The 24978-nt window shown below is 42.8% G+C and overlaps 1 protein-coding gene across 1 annotated transcript in view; it reads right to left on the bottom strand.

The window, feature by feature from the left end:
• PTPRG (protein tyrosine phosphatase, receptor type, G) overlaps positions 1 to 24180 on the bottom strand; it is a gene marked incomplete at its 5' end in the record, with an annotated part of 28297 nt that extends 4117 nt beyond the window's left edge. The window contains 13 exons of the mRNA XM_010285207.1: positions 1122 to 1264; positions 2073 to 2219; positions 5106 to 5234; positions 5662 to 5738; positions 7008 to 7101; positions 8969 to 9115; positions 9457 to 9592; positions 10625 to 10797; positions 11204 to 11338; positions 11572 to 11706; positions 11934 to 12016; positions 13689 to 13785; positions 24089 to 24180. Coding sequence (XP_010283509.1) covers positions 1122 to 1264; positions 2073 to 2219; positions 5106 to 5234; positions 5662 to 5738; positions 7008 to 7101; positions 8969 to 9115; positions 9457 to 9592; positions 10625 to 10797; positions 11204 to 11338; positions 11572 to 11706; positions 11934 to 12016; positions 13689 to 13785; positions 24089 to 24180 — 1588 coding nt within the window. The remainder of the gene's footprint in view (positions 1 to 1121; positions 1265 to 2072; positions 2220 to 5105; positions 5235 to 5661; positions 5739 to 7007; positions 7102 to 8968; positions 9116 to 9456; positions 9593 to 10624; positions 10798 to 11203; positions 11339 to 11571; positions 11707 to 11933; positions 12017 to 13688; positions 13786 to 24088) is intronic.
• Between the last annotated feature and the right edge of the window lie 798 nt (positions 24181 to 24978).

Genomic DNA, 24978 nt, shown 5'->3' with positions numbered 1-24978 from the left:
AAGACACCGATGTGAAGTGAAAACTCCTTCAGTAATGGCAGATACCGGCATGCGATCGCACATCAGCACAAAGGCTGACCCGACCACTGAAATACCAGAGTATGATAATGATGTTTTTTCACAAAAGATGAAGATTTCCAAGACTTTCCCACTAACTCTGTTTTGTAGCAATGATAAAAAGTCTAATGGACTTGAGTGCAGGGGGTTTGCAGGTACAGCAGTCGTTTATGCTGGCTCGGTGTTTGCTCTAAGGGCGGCTCACGCCATGTCAGAAATTGGGATCTTAAAGGTGGAATGACTCCGGGAAGCGCTCTGCCCGCCAGAAAACAGCCCCTCCAAAGAGATATAGCTAGACCCAGGCTCCAGCTTGGTATTTTGCAGCTCCATAATGTGGGCAAAGTAATAATATGCAGTGCAATATTTAGCACCCTTTATAACTGGGCATTCAAGCATAGCTAGGAAGACAATGCTCACCTCTGCACTACAAAAGAGACAAGTGTTGGGGCACACTGGCCCTGTGTTAGTGGGCTCCCTCCCTCCCACTTGGCACCATATGGGCCCCTTGGAATGTTTTTTGGGAAGCAGGAGGAAAAATAAATCTGCTCTCAGAAAACCTGGGCCCTTTGTCACAAGATACTTCTGCTGCTCATCCTGAGACACAGCTGAACCTAGCTTGTTCTGTCTTAGGTGGCTCATTAAACCTGAGCTGTTAGACAGGAGCTCAGGGCTGTTTTGAAGCCCGTTTCCATCAGCCCATATTGGGCTGCTTAGAGCCTTATCTAAACCAGGGCTCTGTTGGGTTCCAAAACAGGTTGTAGGATTTGTCTGGGATACTTTCAGGTGCAGAAGAACACAAAACGCTTACAAAGCAAACACAGCCTCACTGTCTGAGTCCACCTAAGATTATGACTGACATAAAAACTACACTAAGCAAAATGTATTTGGCCTCAGATGCCAACTGAAAACTCATCCATGGATGTTTAATTATTCTGATCCTGTTCCCTAGACCACTAAACCCCCTCTGCTCCATGCAAGAATGGACATCAGTCCTAACAAGTGTCCAGTAGCTGAGTAACATCGTGTACAACCTGCACATAAACGGGAGAAAAAAGACAACATACTCATCATGAACTATGGTGGGGCCATCCCTTGTTAAGGCCTCTTCCTTGATTACATTGATAAGTTCAAAGGTACTGCTTATGGGAGCATCTGGGTTTGGCCATTTAGGACACTGAAAGTGGCGGACTTCCAGAACGTAGTCATCCTGCAATGAAAAACCAGCCTGGGCATTAGCTACTTTGGTTTCACATTTATCCACTCCAGGTAGAAAGAGGGAAGAGCCTCACTACAAAGTGAAGAGACACCTTCTCCTTCCAAACAGTTTATATAGAAAGAAGGTGACAGACACACAGCTCTAGCATCTCCGTAACAGTGAACACCCTAAAATAACGCAACTTTATGTTTAATTGTAAAAGATTTTTTATTTGAGTGCAGGGCTTATATCCATATAAACCTTCTCTCAGAGCCCTTATGGCTCAAAAGTCAAACAAGAGAAGATCAGCCAAAGAATTCAAATTTAAAAGGAAAGGCTTGCCAACTAATGTTTTGCAGCAAAATCCAGCTGCAATCCTGATAGCAAACTAGGGGCAGGTTTATAGTTCAAAAGAAATATGCTTAAGTAAAACACCTTAATTAAGACCCCTAAACAATTAAACTATAAATGCTGAATTTTATAAGCAGAAATAGGACAATAAACCTTGGTGTACTTTACAAAGAATAATTAAATCTATTTGTGTGATTTCAAAATGAAAAACCAGTGTCTTCACTTTCAAATAAGAGAAACAATTAATACTACAGTCTCACTAGCTGGAGGAATCTACATGGAAGTAGAAGATATGAGAGGGAGAAGGAGCCAACGAGAATACCTTTCCCCTCAGAGCAACATGCATGCACATGCATTTACAAGTAAATCTTTTTCAAAACTGTTTCTGAACTCTCCCTCTTCCATATTTAAATGACATCAATAACATTTTGGTGAAAAGCCAAGGCCCACATTTGGAGGTTTATTTTACCTGGGTAGCTTCAAGGATAAAGTCATGGATGATAATTTGCTCTTCGTTAGAGAGGCACAGTCTGTCTTTGCTGATAAGGGTCACAGTAAAGGCCTCACAGTTCATGGATTCCTCACGACTTGGCCAGTACACAAACTCATCTTCTGCCTGGAGGAATGAAACAACAGACTACTGCAGCCTTTCAGGTACCTTGTGTACGACTGAAAAATCCAGTGGATCAAAAAATTAGTTTGATAAATAGAGATGATCAGGAGCTGACCTTTAAAAATCATTGCTGTCTAAACCAAATTTACTATTGCAGTAAGCTGTAAGCCTGCCAAATCCTTCCTTTGTGTGTCCAAACAGGTAACGTCTGCTTTTTAGTTGGTTTCATAAGGAAATGGTTATCTTAGCTCACTCATACTTAACCTTCATATTGTATCCCAGGCTTTATTACCTCTTCCCGACACAGTTTTGCATGAAAGTCAGATACCTGTTTAGAAAAAACTCACTGACCTTTAAAAATTAATTGCTTATTGTTTTTAGTTTGCGTTTATTGTGGCCTAATCCAAAACTCGGGGTCTGTGGATCGGGTCTGGCTAGAAGACTGATGGATACTTATGTAGGGCTTGAATTTTTAGGACCGAGGGGAGGAAGGAGGAGGAAGGAAGAAACCCAAACAGTCTTAGCCTTGAAAAAAACACTGCCTTGACTTAATGCAATTTCTCCCACAAAGCTCCTCTACCGAAGGGACACTATAAAACCTCACTGAGAATATGAATGGTAGAAGCAGCTCAGTGCTGAAGCAGCCTAACTGACAGGGTGTAGGTAACATACTGTCAAAGCTATTCTTTAAAATATAACTGTGCATTCCTAATTCACTGCAGAGAAAGAAAATTAGGCTCTGTAACCACACTCAAAGCTTGCTTCTCCTCCTTGCTTCAGGGGTCTACTGTCCCTGGAGTGTAAGCACAGAAGCTACCCCTCAGCATGCACAGGACTGCACGCCTGCATCTCTGAACAACCTGTGTTTTACTCATGAGAAAACAAGAGCTATGAACCCACTCACCCTGCTGTGGCCACGAGCTTGTCTCTAAACCCAGATTTATTTTTGTGGGCCTGGAGTCTTCATGCACATGATGTGCAAGATACTGTTGAGGTTTGGACCTTAAATGTTTATTCTGAAAATGGGACTTAGGGTCCTAAGGACCTTTAAGCAATTTGAAAATTCCGCCCATAGTGTGCAGAGATGCCAACAAGCAGTGTAATATTGCTGAACGCCAGGGAAGTGACCTGTCCTGCCAAGTGACAGGTCCTCACGCACCAGTAGTGTGCATTATTGTCTCATCCTTTGGCATTACACATTCAGCACCTTGACACAGTCTCAGTCCTGTGCCACCCCTCCTGGCCAGCCAACAACCCACACCGAACCCTGAGCCAATGCACGGATGCTACTTGCCCTGCTGGCCAGCCTCCACCCTGGGAACGGTGACGGTGAAAGCAGGGATCGGGCATCCTTGCAAGGGATGTGGCGGAGTCCAGCATTCCTCCTTTGCCCTTTAATCACTATTGTTCTGCAGAGCTATTTCATGTACTTGTAAAGACAAGATCAGCCTCTTCATTTCCACCTGACACACTTTCATTTCATTAGTGCTTTCTGATTCGATTGGATTTCTCTGAACGCTCTTCGCCTTGCGGTGCCTGCAATCCCTTTCATCGCGCCGCACACAGGAAGTGTATTGACTGCTGCCTCTTTAGTAGCCCCTCATGACTGCTATTTTCCTGCTGTAATGAACGTGGTTTCTTTTCCACTTTCAGCTACAATCATCTACGCACCTCAGTGATGCGTGCATGAAAAAAACGAACCGTTTAGTTCTTAATCCTTTTCAACACGCCCTCTTGAGACACGCTAGTAAATCTGGAAGTAGTGATTAGCACTTCACCTGTGTCTCCTTATCCTCTCTCTCTGTGCCTGTTTCATTATTTCCACTTAAATTAACATACATGTTTGCTTTTTACTTTCATCAAAAAATAGCATTTGTAACTTTGCACAGACATAGTCTTGCATGGCCTGAGCCTTAAGACCCCGGGCAAACAAGCAACTATCTGACTGTCCCTGCTTCATGTTTCTGTTCCTCTCAAAGTCCTCACCCGTGGCCTTGGCCACCCAGTAGTCTCAGTGGCTTGCACCCTGTGTCCTGGTTTCAGCCAGGATAGAGCTGGTTTTCTTCACAGAAGCTAGTGTGAGACTGTGTTTTGGATCTGGGATGAGAAACTGTTGATAATGTGCTGATGTTTTGGGTTGTTGCTGAGCAGTCAGGGCCAGCCCGTCTTTTTGTCCTGCCCTGCCAGCGAGCAGGCTGGGGGTGCACGGGGAGCTGGGAGGGGACACAGCCGGGACAGCTGACCCAGGCTGGCCAAAGAGATATTCCCTACCATACGACGTCATGCCCAGTACATAAACTGGAGTTGGCCAGGGGCGGAAATCGCTTCTTGGGGACGGGCTGTCGATCACGGGATGGTGAGCAATTGCTGTATTGGGCATCACTTGTTCTTGTACATTCCTTTGTTGGTATTATCATTGTTGTTCCCTTCTTTCTTTCTGTCCTATTAAACCGTGTTTATCTCAACCCACGAGTTTTGTTCCCAATTCTCTTCCCCGTCCCACTGTGGGAGGGGGAGTGAGCGAGCGGCTGTGTGGTGCTTGGTTGCCGGCTGGGGCTAAACCACGACACCCTGCCAGCCAGGCAGCCCTCAGGAGCTTTGCAGAGGTCGTCATCACCGGCGTGCTGCCTGTGAGCACTGTGGCCCATCCAGCTCGGGCTGTCTTTCCCACGGGTGAGTGCAGAGGGGGAGAGCAAAAAAACCACACCCCACATCTCAGAACTTGACTTTTTCTAACAAGCTTATGGCAAAGTTTGAGAAGGTGGCTCAAAAATTGGCTTTGCTTTCAACCAGAAAATAGCCGTAGCATGCAACTAAGTGACCCTACGCTGGTGCCCAGCTGGGCCCAGTGAGTGCGATACCGCGCAGGAAGGGACGCGTTTAACTCACCAGGCTCTGGTTGTCCGGCAGCATGACGATGATCTGTGCATTGTGATCCCAGATCATTCGCCAGAAATCTTTAGTTGTATGTGGCAGCGGATGTTGGGTTATGATGAATTCGTTACTCCTGTAGTAGCCCTTTTGCAGAAAAACAAACCACGGAGTTACTTGCTGCCTTCAATATTTTAAAGCATTAATTTCATCTTTGGGGACACATAATGACCCTGTTTCATTTTATTCCACAATATTTTCACACAGACTATAATTTTATAACTCCATTTCCATTCTGCAGAGTCCCTGTTGTTTTCATTTACTCTAAATCCCAGTATCTATTTGACTGTATCTCATGGGAATACACATGCCATCTAAATGCATCTTGTATTTAATTTTTTTAGGCAACAATCTTTAATAAAACACAGTTAATAACTTTACATTATGGGGAAGGTGTTAAAATCTCATCTGTTAATACACAGCCATTACATAAAGAATTAAGACAATTATAGGCATCTGGTATTTAGCACCTTAGAATTGATTTTACTTTGTAATTAGGTGTTGGCTTCCTCACCATGATATAAGAGGCATTAATGTAATCTGTTCCCTTCATTCCAGGCAGAGGTGCCAAGCCCACTCTAGCACGCTCAGCTATAAGATTAAAAAAAAACAGAGAGGGGGAAAAAAAAGATCAAAGTCTGGTCATGGCACAATGCAGAAAGTAAGAATTTCTCAGACGTTAACAAACCAAACACTGTGCAGCTCCCATCTCCCGCAGGAGCAGGCCAGCACTTTAACTGCGTTAAAGCATTGCCTGCTAACACAGGATATAAAAGAGAATGTTGCACAATATTCCCACAAGGACAAAGTAATTTCAGGAATCAAATTTTACTATAGCAAAGATTTTCACAGCAGGCTGAATTATCAAATAACAGTATATGCAGTGATAACAGGGGATTTCAGGTAATTCTTGACTGTAGTGTTCCATTTGTCTCCAGCAGCACACAAACCCTGCTGATTTATTTTGTTTTCCCTACCACTCCGTAGCGCTACCATCACTCACTCCTCCCAGCTGGAGGGTGAGAGAACCTCCAGAGACAAAACCCTTCCCTAACGGGTAACCACACAGAAGTGTGTGTGTGTTCTTCGGCAGATCTACACTTCTCTGGCTTTGAGGGCTGGGTTCAACATCCTCAAACCAACTGACAGGGCCCCACCGCCAAACTGAAATCGCTGCAGCTATGTCACACAACGTGCAAAGTCATGTAGACTACTTCTGCCCCGTTCACGTTGTTTTTAAGATATATCCTGATGACTTCCCTTTTTATTAACAAACTTCACGATGGACCGTATCTGTGCCAGTATTACTCTGTGCTGTATCATCTGTCCTGTATGTCCTGTACTCCAGGTAATATGACAGGAATGATGTTGTGCCCATGCTCGGTCTGGTGTAAATTCACACTGCTTGGCAACCATGCACAGATTCCATATTAATGACTGTGAAACTGTGTCCTTGGGCACTAGATACCCTCAAACCTGGGGAAGGCTCACACGCAGAAACTGAGTGTAGTAGCTGAATTACAAACAACTTCTACCCGTCACACTGGGAGATCTCACCTGAGCTGGGAGCAGTATCAAAGAAATTCTCTCAGTATTCCATAGATTTATGCCCTATCTAATTATTAAAATTCTTAAGCACTTCAAATTAACATTTCACTCGGACAGTATATCTGGCTGACACTGTAACTATTTTCTTTTGTTCGGTTTCATGAGGGTAATCCTGAAAGACAAGACAGCTTGGTCTGAACAAAAGATTACATTTCTCCCTCCTAGTGGCTATGCCTTTTCATGCATAACACCGGGAGGATTCAGTACAAGAAGTTATGCTAGGCAGTAATCAAACCGAAGATGCGATCTTACACGGCACGACTGATGAGTTCCTGTTCTTCTCTTTGTTGCAGTCTTTCTGAGCACTGAAGCATTCCACGTATTTTGCATTACACTGTGTAACCAGCTGAAAGAGAATAAAGTAGTAAGTCAGTCCCCATAGCGCTCTAAATGAAGAGAGGAAGCTTCTTTGCCAACTCCTGCGAAGATGCATCAGTAGAAGAATAAACTGTGTTGTTAAACTTGTTTAAAGTACTCAAGATGCCAATGGAAATAATCCTTTTCATACAACATGCTTAATGGATAAAAAGATCTCTGCAGCTCTCAGCTTCGAAACATCCTGAAAATGAAGTTCCATCAAAACGTATTTTCACAGAACGCTACGTTTAGTTATCTTTGAGAATATATTTCAAACACTTGCAGATATGTTTAGTCAGAAGCAGATCTCAAGGAAGAAAAGCTAGCAAAATAAAACAACAAAAAAACTTTTATGTTTTCTTCCGAAATAAAAGCCAGATTATTCCTGCAGAATGTCTTTTCCTGCCAGGCCTTTGGGGAACCCACCACACCCGCATCCGAGATCCGAGGCTGTGGGTTACATTCTCCGGTCTCCCAAGTTCATTCTGGGCTGCTTATGAGGCACAAAGAAAAGTCTCAGGGAGGCAGATTTGTGTTTGAATCCCACAGCGTATGAGGAAACTCTACCAGAGCAAAGAGGGTGAAGGTGGTGTTTTCATCTTCTGCTCTAGCAACTCATTACTCAGCATAAGTTTACTCTAAGATGGTTGAATATAAGCCACTATACCAGGGCATGAGCACAAGGTGTTTTCTGCCAGCTCTGTGGTAGCAGCAGAAATTAGAAAAATATTTAATAATTGCTGCTGGTCATGTCCCAGTTTCAAATGTGCTCTAAACAAGATAGTACTCAACTCATCTAGTTGCCAACATCAACTCATCTAACTGCCATAAGCCCCGTTAGAAATTATGGGGTTTCTAAATACCTGCGCAACGTCAGCAGAAAAAGTAATTTCTGAAAACCGCACTTAAGTTTTTGAAATTTTGCCACGCATCATCAGAAAACATCTTTATACATATAATTTGTATACAATAAAGTAAAAGTGCAACACTTTTTTTCAATAAAAAAGTTTTTTTTTTCTCCTGCTGCATTTTGTGTGCATGTGCGTGCACTTGCGCTTGTTTCTTTAATTTAGTAATTAAGCATCTGGAATGTCTTGGCTGATGGAGAAGTACTGAGATTTCTATAAGTGAGTTCAGAGAAGAGCCTGTTCATTTTTTGAATAGCTTGGCACCTGGTATAATTTAACAGTTTCAGTTCCTTAGGTAGTTATTAACTGAGTGAGTTTAGCTGTGAAAACAGATGTCACGTATAATCTTATTATGATACATAGTCTCGCAAAGTATTTTAAAATACATTCAAATAAAATGCAATCAGAAAATCTTAGGTTTCAAATAGAAGATCTGGGCAAAAAAAAAATTACTTTTGCCAGGATGAAAGCAACTATGACATAGCAGGGAAAAGCAGCAAGCATAGTTATTAACAATGAGAAAGGCATATTGTGTTTTCTGGTCTTAAATTATTTTAAAATATTTATCCAGCACTGAAATAGTAGGTGGTGCTAAGCACCCCATTTCATGTCTTTATACATATATGCATGAGAGTCACAGTTTGGAGGAAGACTTCCAGCCAAGCTAGCCACAGACTCAGGAACATCTAAGCCCCCTTGGGAACAGGGAGACCAGCAGCACACTCCAAACCAGTGTCCATGTCCCTCTTCTCACCTCTGACTTCAAGAGTGTTAGCACTGATTTCCAGCAGTGTAGCTAAGCGTCGAGGACCGAACTTCTCAAGATGCTGTGCTGTGCCAATCAAGTGTTCTGGTTTGGCTCCTTATCCATGACAACTGACAGCGAAGACAGGCCGTACAAAAGAGTAGGGAAATTAAGTCTCTCTGGATGGCAGTGATAAGCCTTACCTTGAACTGCTTTTCTAGTCGTGTCTTCCCTCCTATGCCAGGTATGAGGATGCTGTTAACATAACTATGCAGCTGATTTGCAGCTACTTCAGTCTCCTTCCCAAGGATGGCTTCCAACAAGGCATCATGAATAAAAATGTACTGCTCCTAGAAAAACAACAGCATGTCACGTAGGTGCTTGGAATAAACTAAACAGCTGGCTTTAACTGAGGAGTAGAGCACACTACAGGAAAGGGTGTGCAAAACAAACCACCCATGCAAATACTGCCAAATCCAGAATAAACATTTACAAGAGTAACACGTAGCACTGAGTAAGTCAAAAACAAAATCTGAAGTTTCTGGCCTAGAAAAAGAGAGACATTCCAGTGCAAAAAATGCCTGGTGATATATTAAGTTTTTACAGGGATGTAACTGAAAAATCCATTTTCTTTTTGATTACAACATAAAAATGAACATGTCTTTAAATTCAACCCCACTGCAATCTTTACCTCTGTCTGGACGAGGTAGTTGCGCTGTGTCCTGATATGTTTCAGGAAACCCAGGACATTAACTGTGCTTTTGTCTTTTATCTGTTGCAGCATACTGTCTATCACAATGTAGGTACCAGTCCTGCCAACACCAGCACTACAGAAGATGTAAGAGAAATCCTTGTGATACAGCTGGACCAAAGTAGATGTTCACAACAGCAGAACAGAACTAAGCAAATATTCCTGTTCACAGACTTTCAATTCCCCACTAGCCCCAACCATGAAAGTTTCTAAACAAAACATTTTGGGTTTCTGGGAATTCCACCAGGTATCTATTTCACGATCTGACACTTGGCTGTCTTGTCTCCACCGCTGTCGTTACTGCTGTTGGCTAGGAGCCATGCAGAGATCCACCCTATGCCAAACTGCTGCTATCCTGGACCAGAGGTTCCTCCAGGCTGTGGGACTGCCCTGGTTGGCTTCAGTCTTGAGGTGAGGCTTAAGCTTCACAGTGGAGCTGTAATCCTGCTCTGGAAATGCAAGTGGTACCAGCACTATGGAAAGGCATGAGGGGGCTAATGCTGTGGAGGCAGGACTCCTTGAATGGGAAGAGGGTGGTCCTGGGCGCAACAGAGAGGGTGGAGAGGGGAACTCTTCAAGAGCGTCTCAATTTCTGCTCATGAAGGAGCTCTAACCCCCATCATCCTCTCCTCTTTGTTATGGTGCTGTACAGCCCCCTCACACACAGTGATGAAGACCACACGCCTTAACTCATTTAAGGGAAATCCTCTGTTGACCACCTCTGCTGGCGAACGTGAGGGTGGTTCAGTGGCAGTCGCATGCCCAGATGTCTGTCTATTCACATGGTTGGTTGCCAGCAGAGATAATCCTGCTCACGCACTGAATGGGCAGGCTACAAACAAGGCTTCGAACAAGGAACTGCACAACCACATCAGTGCAATGCTCAGCAGCTCAGTATCATGACACAGGGTTTTGCTAATGCAAAAGCTTTTGCATTGGAGCTGTCTTAAGATGTAGGCAAAGCAAGCTCATGTCTACCTGCACTCCATGGGGCTGGCACGTTCCTTCTGTGTTAGTAACTCACGGCGTTTGCCTTAGCTGGCACGTAAGAGCACACGCTGTGCACTAGGTATGCTTGCCATGAAGTAGTTAATCACACCCATCATACCTGCAGTGCACCACCACTGGTCCCATGTCCGGGGTTCTGGCTGCGGAGGATCTCCTAACGAAGGTTAGCACAGGCAGAGCGTACTCCGGCACACCCATGTCAGGCCACTGAGTGTAGTGGTACTGAATAACTGTCCTCTCGTTCTGCCGCCCTTTGGGATTTCCCTTCTGGCCCTGTGTGCAGAGTGTGCGCAGAAAGAAGAGAAAAATTAGGGAAGAGAAGGATGGAAAGATACTCAATCCTACTGGCTTGCTCAGGTGAAAAAGTGCTGCACTCTAACAGAAGAAATCTTCTGCAGCTCTGCCTCCTGCTAGGTGGAGACAGCGTTCAAGGAAAAATACATGTGGGAACAGGTAATAACAGCAATAACTGTGACACCAAAGCAGCAGTGACTTGAGAAAAAGAAATACAGGCTAAACCTTTCACCAGGTTCCTTGTAATCCTGGCTTTGCTTGCTTTTTTCCCCATCCACCTGCTACTGCAGGTTGCCTATGCAAATACTGAATTTTGCTCCTGTGTGCCTTACATCCTACGCAAGCCGGAAGGCATCTGGATGAGAACACTGAGGGCTTTACTCACCTTCTTCATCTTTGTGTTCCTGACTGTGAAGCGGCGCACAGTGTAGCAGGCATGAACGTTTGTGCTCTTCAGCGTGACGATTATGTTGCCATACTCCTCGCTGTTCTCTGACGGCCAGTACTGATCGCATTTTCTCTGAACAAACACATAGTTGGGTGGGTTGGCTGAGGGTTTGAGCTGCTTCTTTACATTTGTGTTTAGAGCATTTTAAAAAAGGAAAATCATGGCTAGCTATGTACCCTTTTGTTATGTTAGTTATAAATTATACATCAATATATATCATCCCAAACCATTTAAAAACAAATTCTGCCCAAGTGATTCAGGGAGGTGGTAAGGAGCAACTACTAACAAACTAGAAAATCTCTTACTCTTCCTTTTTCAACAAGGTTTGTGATCATGACAATGATTCCAGTATTTTGTTCCCAAATCATCCTCCAGAAATCTTCAAAGGTAGACTTTAAAGGTCCCTGGGTAGCAATGTAGGCTTTTGCTTTGTTGTAACCCTTCAAAGAAAACCATAATGCCAAGTGAGATGAAAGCAGTATCATGGCAGACGTATTAATATTTTAAAGGTAACAAAGAAAGGTCTCTTTCTCATTCAGAATAGCGAGGAATTTGTAGCAAAATTGTCAGGTGAAGTTGGAAAACACAACCACTTCACAAGTGGCAATACTTCGTCCTTGTGGAAGGATTCAGAGTTAGAGAAGGAAAAACAATTCAAACAACTTACATCAACATAATTAGCATTAATGTAGTCACTGTGCTTAGAATCTTTTCCTGGTAAAGGCCTTAGCTTCACCCTGCTGTGATCATCTGCGGGATAAAAGACAGAGCAGAGAAGCATGAAGGAAACATAGTGCAGAAGTGCATGTGAACATCCCATTTCCTAGGTATTGGAGTAGCCCTTATTAATACATGGAAGAAACTGGCTTTGGCTTGGAGTCAAGGGGGAGGTGGGAGTATCTGTTCTTGGTTATCTGCTTATGGCAGCCAGTCCTCAGGCTTCACATCCCTTAAAGTATGTGGTTCGTGCTGGGACAGCTTCTCTTTAAAGAACACTGAAGCCTCAGGAGCAAGATCTCTAGGATCATCCACATCACACAATGCAGCGTGATTCAAAGAGGCAGGGCACCCCACGGGGCTGTGCAACCAGTGGAGACACCGGCTCCGCTCTCGCAGGCAGTAAAGCTGCCTTTGCTTGGCTCAGTGTCTGAGCTCATTATCCTCCACTCGGTGCTGGGCTTAGACAGCTCTACTGGCTCTGGGAGCTGAGTGAATGTCCTCCCTCCTTCACCACCCTTGTGACACCAAGAAGATAGGCTTTAGGTCACACTCTTTAACTCCTCTTTTTGTTCCACCTAAATGCCTGACTTTGGCTTAAATCAGAAAAAGCCTGCAGTCCTCCTCCTGCTCCTAGGCAGCAGCACTGGGCTGGGTAGCACTTCCAACACATGCAGAGGTGAGACACGCGGGCTAACTTTAGAGGAATCTGGTTTCAGTTGCCTTTCTTGAGCACCAATGGAGAGAGAGAGGTTGCTCCAGGGGCAATCTGGAGGACTGGTGTGCCTGCTCCAATTCTCCTCCAGTGGTACTTCTCTCTCTGTGCCTAAAGGGACCAGACATCTATGTCTAAAATCAAAGTTGGGACAACCGCAATAAATCCCCTTGCCCAAGGTCACACAGCAAGTCTTTTACAGGTCTGGGAATTGGTTCTCAGCTGGCACCTTGATTACTTCTGAGAATCTGTTAGAGACATGCATTTCCTTCCTATGCCATCAAAAACATTCAAGATTTATTGCAATGTTTATGAACATTGTGAACTTTTTATCAGCGGCTCTCCATCTTTGTTCCTAAACCACGATGACTGCTGCATCTGCCATTTGTTCCACATCAGAGAACGATATGGGAAAAGTTACTGGATTTCCATCTCAGACCTGCAATAATCTGCGTTCTAGAGCAGAGTCCAGATTTGCAGTTCTCAGAGGAATACAGGCAAAGCCTGCACTGTGCTACAAAGATCACTGTTTGTCCAAGTCGTACACACAGCTGAAGCAGTGTGAAATACAGCTGATATACTCTTGTAAGATTTAGCACCTTTGGGATTATAAGGGAATCTCAGGGATCATCAATAAAACTCTTTGCTCCACCATGTGCTTCCCTTAGGCCAGTTTTCAGACATTAGCAGGCAGAAGAGCTCTGATCATCCATTTATCCCAGTTATTCCTCCACAAAATTTCATACGAAACTGATATTTCTAAAACTACTTCATCAAACTGCAAAATATTTTAAAACAAAAGCTGGAGTGAAATCCTGGCCTCAAACGTCCACTGCCTTTAGTAGGGAAATGATCTCCCAGCCACGCTTTCACGTGTTTATTAATTACTGTGCAATAATGTAACTGGAAGCGACTTGAGTTTTCCAGTCACACACAGACACACCGTGAGAGAAGAGTGCCTTTTCGGGTTGATTCATTGTGCTTACTTACAGGCTAGGATGTTGATGTATCTGTTCTTGTGCTTGTTGTCGGGGTGGTTGGAATGCTCTGCGGTGATGTTCATGTCAGCCGTACAGCGCTGCACTTCCTAGGCATAAGAATTATTTGAATGGAAAATGTGTCGGTCCAAAAAATTTAAGCTTTATCTCCTTTTGCAACAGCTTACAGAAACCATGTTTAAAATATCAGTATCTTAATTGCTGGATTGAACACAAAGTCCTTCAGTATTGTCCTGGATGACATGGTCTGCTTAAAGCGAGCCGTGTTAGCTGCTCCCTGGTGTGCAGTTACGCTCCTCTCCACAGACGTGGTGACAGATGCACTTTGGGCACCCTAAGGACCGACTGTCCCCTCTGACCAGCATCTCCTGTGATGCCCCACTCTGCCCCCTCTTGGGAAGGGGAGACAGAGTCCCTCAAAGGCAAGAGTGGCCAGTGCCGTGTAAGAAACAAAGCACAAAATACGCTTCAACAAAAGCCTTTGACCACTGGACAACTTATCTGCTTATAACCTCTCAAAACAGGGTTTCTGACATTTAAGTTTGGCACTGACCTTTTGTTAGTTCTCTACAGAAAAGATGCCTTTTATAGAATATAAATAAAATAGATCTCTGAAGATCACAGCAAGTGCTTTAAATACCACTGCTTGGACACTGATTAACAGCCCACAATGCAGTGAAAAAGATAAAAGGCTGTATCCATGTATATATACATTTAGAAAGCAGAAAGAAGCCAGGCTTGCCAACGTGATCATGAAGCTAGAGATGCAGATTTCTGTCTACTTGAGGCTGTAGGTTAGATACCTAATTCCCATTCATGTTTTTGGTACTTAATCTACCCCTTACTTACACTGTCCAACAATAGAACGCAGAGGTATTGAAATGGGGCGATGGAGGGTCTTTTCTCCACTCCCCTTGGACAGACTGTCCTAGAGAGTTACACACTTCAGAGACTGTCTTGCAAACTCAATCACTAAAACTCATGTGCAATACCACCTCTAAGACATATTTTTTCGTATCTATTTAACCACAATCTTCCTGAAAAAGCTAAACGCCTTCTTATCACTAGCATAAATATTCTTAGTTTAAAAACACATATTTGAAAAATTTGTCAATGTTTGGAGTTTACAAAGTTGTGGACGAAACTGTACTTATTCAAATCTTTTGCGAGTCCCAGAAATTGCACCAAACAGAACCAGTTTCCCCCAAGAATATATGGGGAAGTGCCGAGTTACTTTGTACTTCAGGCTTTAAAAATAACAGTATAGAACGTGCCTAAGAGCGAAAGTCATTAGGAGCTCACAGCTGCTACAAAGATCACGAGCTAAGTGACAGAGAAAAATTATCAAGAGAAAGGCTATACACACAGCAGATGTAACAGAGTTCAGCATTATGCAGACATTTCACAAAGGACTTGCATAGCAATTTTGATATCTTCCCCGGCATTTACATTTTAAAAGTGCAAAGTATACTGAAACCTTGAACATCGTATAGCTTTTATATCCACATGACAGTCCCAAATAACAATTGCTTCTCTCTCTCCCCTGCCTCCACAGGGAGAAACATACTGCATTCAAGGAGGTGAGCGGAGCTCAGACAAAGAGGAATCAAGCAAAACTCTCAGCTGGCCCTAATAGAATTTTCACAGTTGCATTTCTATCACAGAAATAAAAGAAACACATTAAAGTGTGCGCTTCCTCTAATTCTGCCTGTCAGCTCCAGTAAGCAAGGGACTTCTGATTACACAATGGGCAGCATCAGTTCAGCCTAAGTCATAACTGGAAAAACAGCATTACTTACATGTTAGCTTGATTTAATGTAATTTCGTTTTACCTTCTTTTTGCATTTAGAAATCATATAACATCACTGCTGCACCATTGTAGGTCACTCCTGAAAAATACTCCCCTGCTTCTGAAAAGCCTCACATCAAACTCTGCATCCTTGCATCACTACAAAATTCTTTTTAGAAGTTATTACCATTGAAACATTTATGCCAAATGCTGTAGAATTTAATACAGATGAATCCAACAAGGATCTGTGGAGAATACTCTAAAAAGTTATAGAATTTAACAGGGAATTACCTCCCTGCTAAGGAATTTTCTCTGACAGTTTAAATACTACATAGTAAATGTATCAGTTTCTATTAAATTCTATAGGATTTATCCATAAGGGAATTGTTGGTGAGGTTAATAATTTTAATTAACCTTTTTATGTTGATGCTGACTGTTTTCTCAACTGTACATGTTCCCAGCTGGCCAACAGAAAGTTAATAGAAGAGGAAGATTAAGCTAAGACAGTGAAAAACACAGCAGTGGAAAAGAAGGTCTGACGCTGTGAGAGCTGATCATCTCAAAATGGCTTTTCTTAGCACATAGCATTCTAAATGATTTTTAATACTCTGGAAAGCTGCTCTAATGGATTCCTATGTCTGCACACCGCAAAGCATAGCAAAAGGAGACTGGTCATGAAAAGCTCCCTGTTGCCAATGCACCTCAACTCTTTTTGTCTTTTCAGAAATCAATGTAGAACAATAAAAGGCCATTCTGACCGCGCTCACTCCCCGTCCAGGACACAACCAACACTTTGGGATGCTGAGGCTGTCTGACGAGAAGAGGACCGAGGACGATGTTGGGCTGTGCCGCACGGACAGATCAGGCTGAGAGCAGAGGGTGGTTATCCACGCTCTCTTACCCTCCTAGGTTCATCTCTCCACATTCTAAAAGCAAATTACTAAACCACAGGCTCACCCCACCAGACGGTAAGGCATAAGTTAACATTCCTTTGTTATTAAAGTCAAAGTGGTTGTCTTTCATGAATGCACAAAATGCTGCAGGAAGACAAGACTAGTTGCAGCCTGTTATCTATGCCTCTGTTCAGAGCATTATTTACCCTTTGGCGGAAGAGGACAGCCTGATGGTAATAAAAATCACTCTGGAGAAAGTTCCTTAAAGTCACTCTCCTAATCATGCCATTTTGCCACATTTATGAATATTACGTATTTACTTTCCCAGCATTTTCTATCGCTTATGCAATGAACACTCTAAATCTTAATCTGGGATCTCTAAATCTTATGGGCTACCCAGTCTTTATTTGCATTTAAAACATCACCATGATTATATTATTATTATAACTTAAGGTTGCAGGCAGGCCACCAGGTCAGCTCTGATTCCAGGCTGCTCACTGCAGCCTAAACAAACTCCTCTCCAGTTAGCACAAAACCGCTACTGGCAGCTTGGAGTAGGACAGGTAGCATCCGTATCACTACATCCATAATTCATCCACAAACTTTTCAGCTCTAGAGTCTTTTCTTTGGCCTTTCTTAATCCCGCTTAGTCTCTTCCACTGACTTCAGCAGCGGCTGGCTAGCACACTGCTGCTCTTTACGTTTAACTTTGCAGTACACATTACTGTCCAAAGATGAATGGATACAGGCTCTTATTCTGTCCTTTCAACTTATCATTGACAACCCAAGAAACCAAAGTACATGGTTTCAATTGACCGTTAGTTACTGTAAAAAGTGTTCTAGTCTATGCTATTATGGCTAATTTACCTTTTAATTATATTGTCCATGCTAATGCTAATTGGAATTTGATACACCCAGGTTTAACGACCCATTTTCATTGCCTTTCTGAAACAAGTTACAGATTAGCTTTTTCTAAACTTCAAAGAATTTCCATTTAAGTGTAAAATCAAACTGCTCCAGTGTCTTGCTGGCAATATAAGGTTCTGAGCAAGAATTTTTGCTACAGTGACTGAGCAGGAGCTCAGTCTCTTGATGTGGCCTTGTGCAGCGCTGCTGTTGTTTCCCATTACTTCAGCCCGATGTCCTAGCAGGGGCTGAACTGTGAAAGCCTATGAATAGCAATGAGGAGGAATCATGAACAAAGAAAGGATCCTAATCTGAAGGACTAAATTAGAGAAGATCCAGAGCTATGTTTTGATATTACCGTCATATTTTTTAGCATGAAAGCAGCTAGTTCATCCACCCTCAAAATAATTTTTTAATCTATTATTTTAATCTCAAATTAGAGAATTCTGTGGTGGTGCTCTCGCTGTTTGTTTTATCACAGCAAACATGAAGACGGCATACCAACAGAGACAGCAGATAGTATTTGAAGATATCCCACAAGAATAGCATAGATTTTTGCAATAATTTAGCACTAGTATAAACTCTCCGACGGCGCTCAAGGGAGTGGGGACAGCCTAGAAAGAAGGGGAAAATAAACAAACCCAAAGGACTCAACACAGCAATAACAGTGGAGGAATCACAAATAGATAGCTAAAAATTCCTGTAAATAAACGAGAGAGGAGAGGATGGTGGAGTATCCTGCCCTTCCTTAGGCAGGGAGGTGTCAGTCTGACTGAAACCTTGGGCTGCCCATGCGGGGCTATGGCTCCTCCGAGCAGGGCTTCCAGGCAGAAATTTTGGGTATGGCTGCAGCACTATGGTTAGTAACAGGAAGCCCAGATATCTGAAATTCTTTTATTGCTTCTCTTCGACTTTATCTCTTAATTCACAATGCCAGTTTCTTAGGGTAGGTCAAGCAGTGAGATGAGAATTAAGAACTCCAGGAAGACCCTCTTCTGCAGCAATCCTTCCTCCTCCAGCTTCACAGTCCTGCTTCCCTTTGGTTTCAGTACAGCAACGCGCAGGCTGAGAATACCTCTAATTATGGCAATTTTGGGCCGGGGCTATAAAACAGTTCCCAGTGCAGTAACGTCTGCTAGCAGCATGCTTTTGAAATGGCATCTTTCTCCTGCCAAATTCCTTGGTGTAGATGCAGTTATAAGCATGTGTCTGGTGTAAGCTGTGTCTAATCTGTAAGGGATGCCAGTATAACTACACAGTGTTTTTAGTGTCTCAAGAAATGTGCAAAGTGCAGCGTTATCTGTCTTCAATGCAGCCCTTCGCTAGAGAATAACATTCTGAGGTCACCGGTTAAAAAGAGCCACTGACCCCTGCCCCGAGCAGCAGCAACCATGAGAATAACGTTAGCAAATCCCTGCCACATCACTGAAGATATAGATTTATGTTATTTTCTTACATTTCAGGACATTTAGAAGAAGGTGCCACTGGAGTATAAAGATATTTTCAATTTATGTGATGAGGGAGCTAGACAGCCTGCCTCCAAGTTCAGCGAGCCTGTTCAGACTCCAAATTGGCAATGAATCATTATACTCACACGGCCACAGGCAGGAGAGGTCTGCGGAGATTGCCTTCACCCACTCTAAATCGCTCCCGCAGCAGCCCTGACCAACCCACTCCAGAATTAGGGAGGAGGGAAAGAAAATTGTCTGATCTCAGAAATCCAAATGCTGCATTACACTATAAAAATGCATAGTTAGCTTTGGGGATGGAGGGTGATTTCTTGGCTCGGTGTTCCTTTCTTAGAGCAAAAGGACACGACTACTCAAAAAACTTACCGTGTTATTCCAGTAACCGGCCGGGGGGGAGGGAGTGAAAAGCCACCGTGGGAGGTGGCACTTCACACTCTTTTTGATACAAGAATTTGGAGGGCACATGCCCTATATAGTCAGGCTATCAGGGGAATAGAAAATGACAAATGTGACATCAGTTTTTAAAATGAGATCCAGAAGGGATTTCAGGCACTACAGCCCACTAAATCTGACTTCTCTGTGGGGCAAACTGCTAGACGCTGTAATAAACAGCAGAGCTAGTGAATGTCTCTAACACTCTGGAGAGGTCCCTGAAGAAGTCCATAGGCAAGAGCAGTCTGAAAGAGAATATCGTGTTTGGATTTCCAACGTGTTTGTGAAATGCCTCTCAGAAAACATTACTTTAGCGACTGATCTGTCTTGGAGCAAAAGGAAGACTCGCCTTGTGTACCAACAATTTAAAGGTGGGCCTCAGTGCCCAGGAATTGTCAGTGTTCAGATTTCACCGGTGGGACCTTACGGGCACCTAATCTATTCATAAACGGACTGCAGAAGAGACAAAGTATGTTTACGATACAGAATTATCCAGGATAATTAGAACAAAAGCTGTTTGTGAAGGGAAGCAGAACAATCTCGCAATACTGAGTGACTGAGTGATAAAATGGCAAATGAAATTCAATGTTGATAAATGCAAAGTGATGTACTTGGGAAAAACAACCCTAACTATACATACATACTGACAGGTTCTCAATTTGCTATTGCCATTCAGTGATGAGACCTTGGGGTCACAGCTGATAGTTTTCTGGAGGTGTCAGCTGAGTGCTCAGTAGTTGTTAAAAAACAAATAGTATGTTAGGAAGGAGGAAAGTAATAGAAAACCAAAGAGAAAACATCACTGTGCTCCCGCAGAACTCTGCAGTAAACCCACTCATTAAATACTGTGCACAGTTTTGGCCTTCTCATCTTCAAAAGGATATGGTAAGGGAAGGAAAAAAGGTACAGAGGGAACAAGTCATCATGAGTCTTGAATGGCTTCCTCAAACAAACAAATTAAATAGTTTAGACTTCTTCAGATTTGAAAACAGATGATTAAGGGGGAATATGAGGGATGCAGACATAATCATGTGAGGCGTTTCAGTGAACAGGGATGTAATGCAAAAACTAGGAGGCACCAAGAGAAGTTATTAGGCATGAGTTAAAAGAAAAAGGAAGTCCATTCTTGTGAACAAATTGTAGAATTCATTGCCACAGGATGCTTTGGACAGCAGAAGTCTAAAAGGGTTCAAGAGGCAATCAGAAATTTGTAGAAGAAAGATTTATCAAAATCTATTAAACATAAGGATGCCAAGAAAGTCTCTGGCTAGACAAGGAGTAGATACAATCCCTGGCTCGGGAAGCCTCTCGGTCTCTGCGCAGTCTTGCCGCCAAGCCCTGCCCCAGTGCTGCCCTGTAAAAATGTGGTACCTCACCCTGTATGCCACAGCAAGAGGGTGCTGGAGCTGCCTGAGAGCAAACCAAAAAACCTCCTCGAACTTTTTTCAGTATTAGGTTGAACAAATTCCAAGTTGGAATACAAAGACTTATATCAGAGACCAGCACTGCTGATGCAGCATCATGGACTTTATTTTAAAAAGCCATTTGTTCTTCAGTATTAAATTGGGCGTCATATTACTAGTTTATATCAAAAATTGAAAATTAATAGGACTCAAAGAAAATCTTAACAATTCTGTATATACAAGAAAGCCCAGCTATCACCAGACAATAAAACTGGCTACTTGCAGTATGATTACCCAACGGGAATAAGGATTCATTTTGGATATATTTTCCAAGGAAGGATTTGCGAGTTCAGTCTTTTTTTCCTCTGCACATATACCCTTCCTAAGCACATTCACAAAATATTTAGCTGTAATTACAGCTCATTTTACGAGGAGGAGGGAGTATTCACACAATTTACTTTCAAAGAAATCTTCTTCATGTAAAAAGCTGCCAAGAACACGAGAAGAGACTTACACCAAAAACTAGCAACAAATGAATGGAGAATATTTACTTTCTACATCAGAGTATATCTGTGCCTAGCTTAGTCTTTCCTTTCACAGCCTCCACCATAAAACCTCCTGCCACAGAAATTTCTGAAGATATTTTTGATCCTTTTTTCTTTTAAAAAAATCCTATGCGCTGGCTATCTTTGGAAAGATTTATTTATTCTGTAGCATTGGTCATATTTTTTCATCATCTCCTTGCCATCCTCTTCTCTCTTCCTTTTAGATGTAAAAAGCAGATCTTTTGTAAAAAGCCCATATGACTGCAGAATCTAATACCTCTTTTCAGGAGTTCCCCAGGCAGGGAGGGGTTGGAGGTCCATTACTGGCGCATGCTGCCCAGTCCCTCAGCACGTGATCTAGATTGGGTATCAGCACACAATCCTATTTCTGCTAAAGCAGCAAGGTCTCATGACGAAAAGTTCATGTTGCTTTTATGTTGTTATGTGCAAGAACGGTAACAGTTGCCCATGGCAAAAAATTAGAGAGGTAGACAGACAATATCGTGTCCCGGGTGAAGTCTGCTGGCACAGTGGCAGTCTGCTAACCTGTTTGAAACAAATTTTTGTGTGCATTATGAATATGCGCCTACGCTGCACTTAGCATACCGTGGCTGTGTACCCAAGGCTAGCAGCCCCGAAAGACCAGATTTTCTGTTTCAGCTGGAATCCTACTGTTTCCCCATAAAACATTAGCTAAGTCTTCACTGTAGCTGGCAGATACAATTCCAGCACACACACCATGGCTGGATCTGACGGGACGCGAGAAGTTACACCACTAGCTTTGGTAGTGGTGGTAGTTACACCACCACGTTTATACACCACTAGAAGTTACACCACGTCCAACAGCTGCTGTATGAATGTACCCTCAGGCTCTTCTAGCCCTCAGCTGCTTTCAAAACTGGAACTTTGATCTCTGAGTCAGTTTAGACACTTGAGAAACATTTTACCTACAGGGTCTGTGAAAAAACCTGGGTTTCATTCTTCTGTTCCACCACTGTGAACCATAAGGTCAAAAGTTGGGACCACGAGGCCAGCAGGGCAGAACATAAGCAATAAAAAGGAGCCGGTTGGTTTATCCAAGATAGCAAGTGTCGTGTTCCCATTCCTTCTCTTTAGTCTAGGAAGGAAGCTGAGATCTCAGCAATGGAGAAATACATCTGCAGTAGCTATACTGACGTCAAAGGAGATGCTCCAAATTTTAAGCCAGCATGGAGAACAGAATTTGGCACGTGCAGTGCAGTTGGAGGAGTTTAGCTTCCCTTCAGTGGGGACCCTGCAGCCCCCAGAACAGGACTAATTGGCCAAAGCCATCTCTCCGACTGGCTGCCACGCATGGCCCTCGCAGCAGGGAGCTCCAGGAGAAAGGGAAAATATAGGACTATTAGAGCAGTGTTTTTCTTTGCTAAAACACAGGCGGAAGGTGTCCAACATTTGTTAATAGCAGTGATTTTGTGACAGCTGAAGCAAAGCCTGCTTAAAGCCAGACCAAGTTTACAGATGTGTTGCTGATTATTTTGAATAATTAAATGGTGTAAAACCCAGCTGTGATGAATAGCACTGGGGTCGCAATTCATAAATAATTGAGAAGAGTGAGTCGCATTTGATCATCCTGATCAAATTCTACTCTCTGGAGAATAAATGTTTGTCCTGAATACCATCAACATTGTTAAATGCCTCAATATTCCTGCTCAGCCATCCAGCCAGCAGTCAATTGAACTAAATCACTTTAACACCTTACACATTTGCCTTCCTCATGAATACAAAATGTTTCTAACTTACACAATGGTTTTTGGGCATCAGACAAAGCAGCCACTCTTTAGAGACAGTAACCAAACAGCTACAATAAATGTTTTAAATGATCCCATTAAAAACAATTCCTGCATACACTCTTGTCTTCACTGCAGTAAGCAAAGATGATATTAGGCCACCTATTTTGGTTCACTGCCTTGTGTGTAAGCAGAGCTGCCTCTCTGATTCACGTGCAGCACACAAACACACCTCCTTATGCTGGTGGGGATGCCAGTGGCACAGCTCCATGCAATTTCCTGGGGCTCCTCCTGCTTCTCAATACTTCCAAAAGTTCAGCAGTGACTGTGATTACACTGAATGAAATAAATGACTAAAAACTAGCCAGAGAATACTGACTTCAGATTATTAGGGCCTGTCTCTGTAGCCCATCCTCATACTGTGTGGTGTTTCCTATTGCTTGCACAATATGGGTTTGGTAACCAGAGGTGGAAAACTACTTTCACTTCATTGGAATTACCTACAATTTATAGCAGATTTATAGATCAGAATCTGTCCTAAACAGGTAACAAGATGCAAACTCTAAAATAGTCACATTAGGTAAATACTACCAACTAAACCCTGAAGCCTTTCTCCTTGGTTTTACTGGAACAAAATAACCGATGCCTTCAACAGCAATCTTTCCTGGCTGAACAGAGGATGAACAACGACTCCAGGAACTGACCCGTAGTTTGGGTTTTCATAAAAGACCAAATTCTCCTACCCTTACTCATAGTGAGCACTATTTTACTCCTTTTGGGCTACTCAAGGGGTATGTGACTTCTCAGCGTGACTAAGTGGAGCAAATTCTGGGGCAATAACAGTAAAATGAGCTGCAGATTATAAGAAAAGCCTGGAGTTAAAAACAACTGCTTGTATCTTCATGTCATCCCTGGGGGACTGCAGGCAGCTTTTCCTATTTAATAAAAACCTAGGAGGGTCCCTCTTAAAAGGCACCAAAACTGTGGTGGTTAGAATCATCTGTGAATGTCCAGTTCCACATTGCTCATACCTGGTGGCAAACTGGTATTTCAGTATTTCTTCTGATACATTTGAGCGTTGCATTTACCTGACATGACAACATCACGCAGATGTTGCACAGTCCCTGAGTATTAATACACAATTAACTTTAGGAAAACAATATTTTATTGGTGGATTATTAAATCGTACCTCAAAGTCTTCCGAGAACCCATGCTGGTTATTAGAATACAGCTCACTGATGTGTTTAACGAACTGCTTGACTGGAATTGCTTCCATATCATCTGTAGAAAGAAAGAGATATTCAGAGTTGCTATTTGTCTCATATATAAAACTTCATCTACAAACTCAGGAAAGAAAGTCTTCACTCAATATCAGTTAGATTTGAGTTCCCAGGGGCACAGCTAGTTCAATATGCGATAATAAGAAATCCTGATGAATCTGGCCAATTTTGAGGTAAACTCTTCATATTATATTTCTAATTCTAAGCACTGCAGTTACGAATACTGAGAGTCTATTCCCCACGACGATAATTTACAAAGTCCAATTGAAGTTCAAGGATCGTTTAGTTCGCAATTTGAAGACGGCTGTGGATGGGATGAAGAGGCCTCCTCTCCTTTCACATAGTATAAAAAGAACAGGAGAGACCCAAAATATGAAAGTACAGTTGGCAATTGCCCCCAGTTCAGTTTTTTACCAGACTGAGCAGAGGCACAGGCTTTTCTCCTGAAAGTTATTAACTTTTTCACACAACGATGTAGAATCTAAGTGGACTTATCCCGAAACTGTCTCTGAGCAAAAGAACAGGCAGCGCAACACCCACACTAATTTGAGTTCTCTCTCATGCCAGACACTATTCATAACATTGAATATGTATTCCACTGGACCATTTGTTCTTGCTCAGCACAGTGCAAATTCCACCCAATATACCAATAAATCACCCACAGACGTTTTCTTAAAAGAAAGAAGTCAAAGGCTTGAACTGAATTAAAGACAAACAAGGCTGTTTCGAGCACCTGGGACTCCGGATAGATTCTAATAAAGCTGGGGTGTAGGATGGCTGCCTTATTTCTCTCTCTTTC

The sequence above is a fragment of the Phaethon lepturus genome, unplaced genomic scaffold (genome assembly GCF_000687285.1).
Source record: "Phaethon lepturus isolate BGI_N335 unplaced genomic scaffold, ASM68728v1 scaffold50904, whole genome shotgun sequence".
Taxonomy (NCBI): Eukaryota; Metazoa; Chordata; class Aves; order Phaethontiformes; family Phaethontidae; genus Phaethon; species Phaethon lepturus.
Note: the sequence above shows the minus strand (reverse complement) of the source record. Positions and strands in the feature narration are given on the sequence as shown.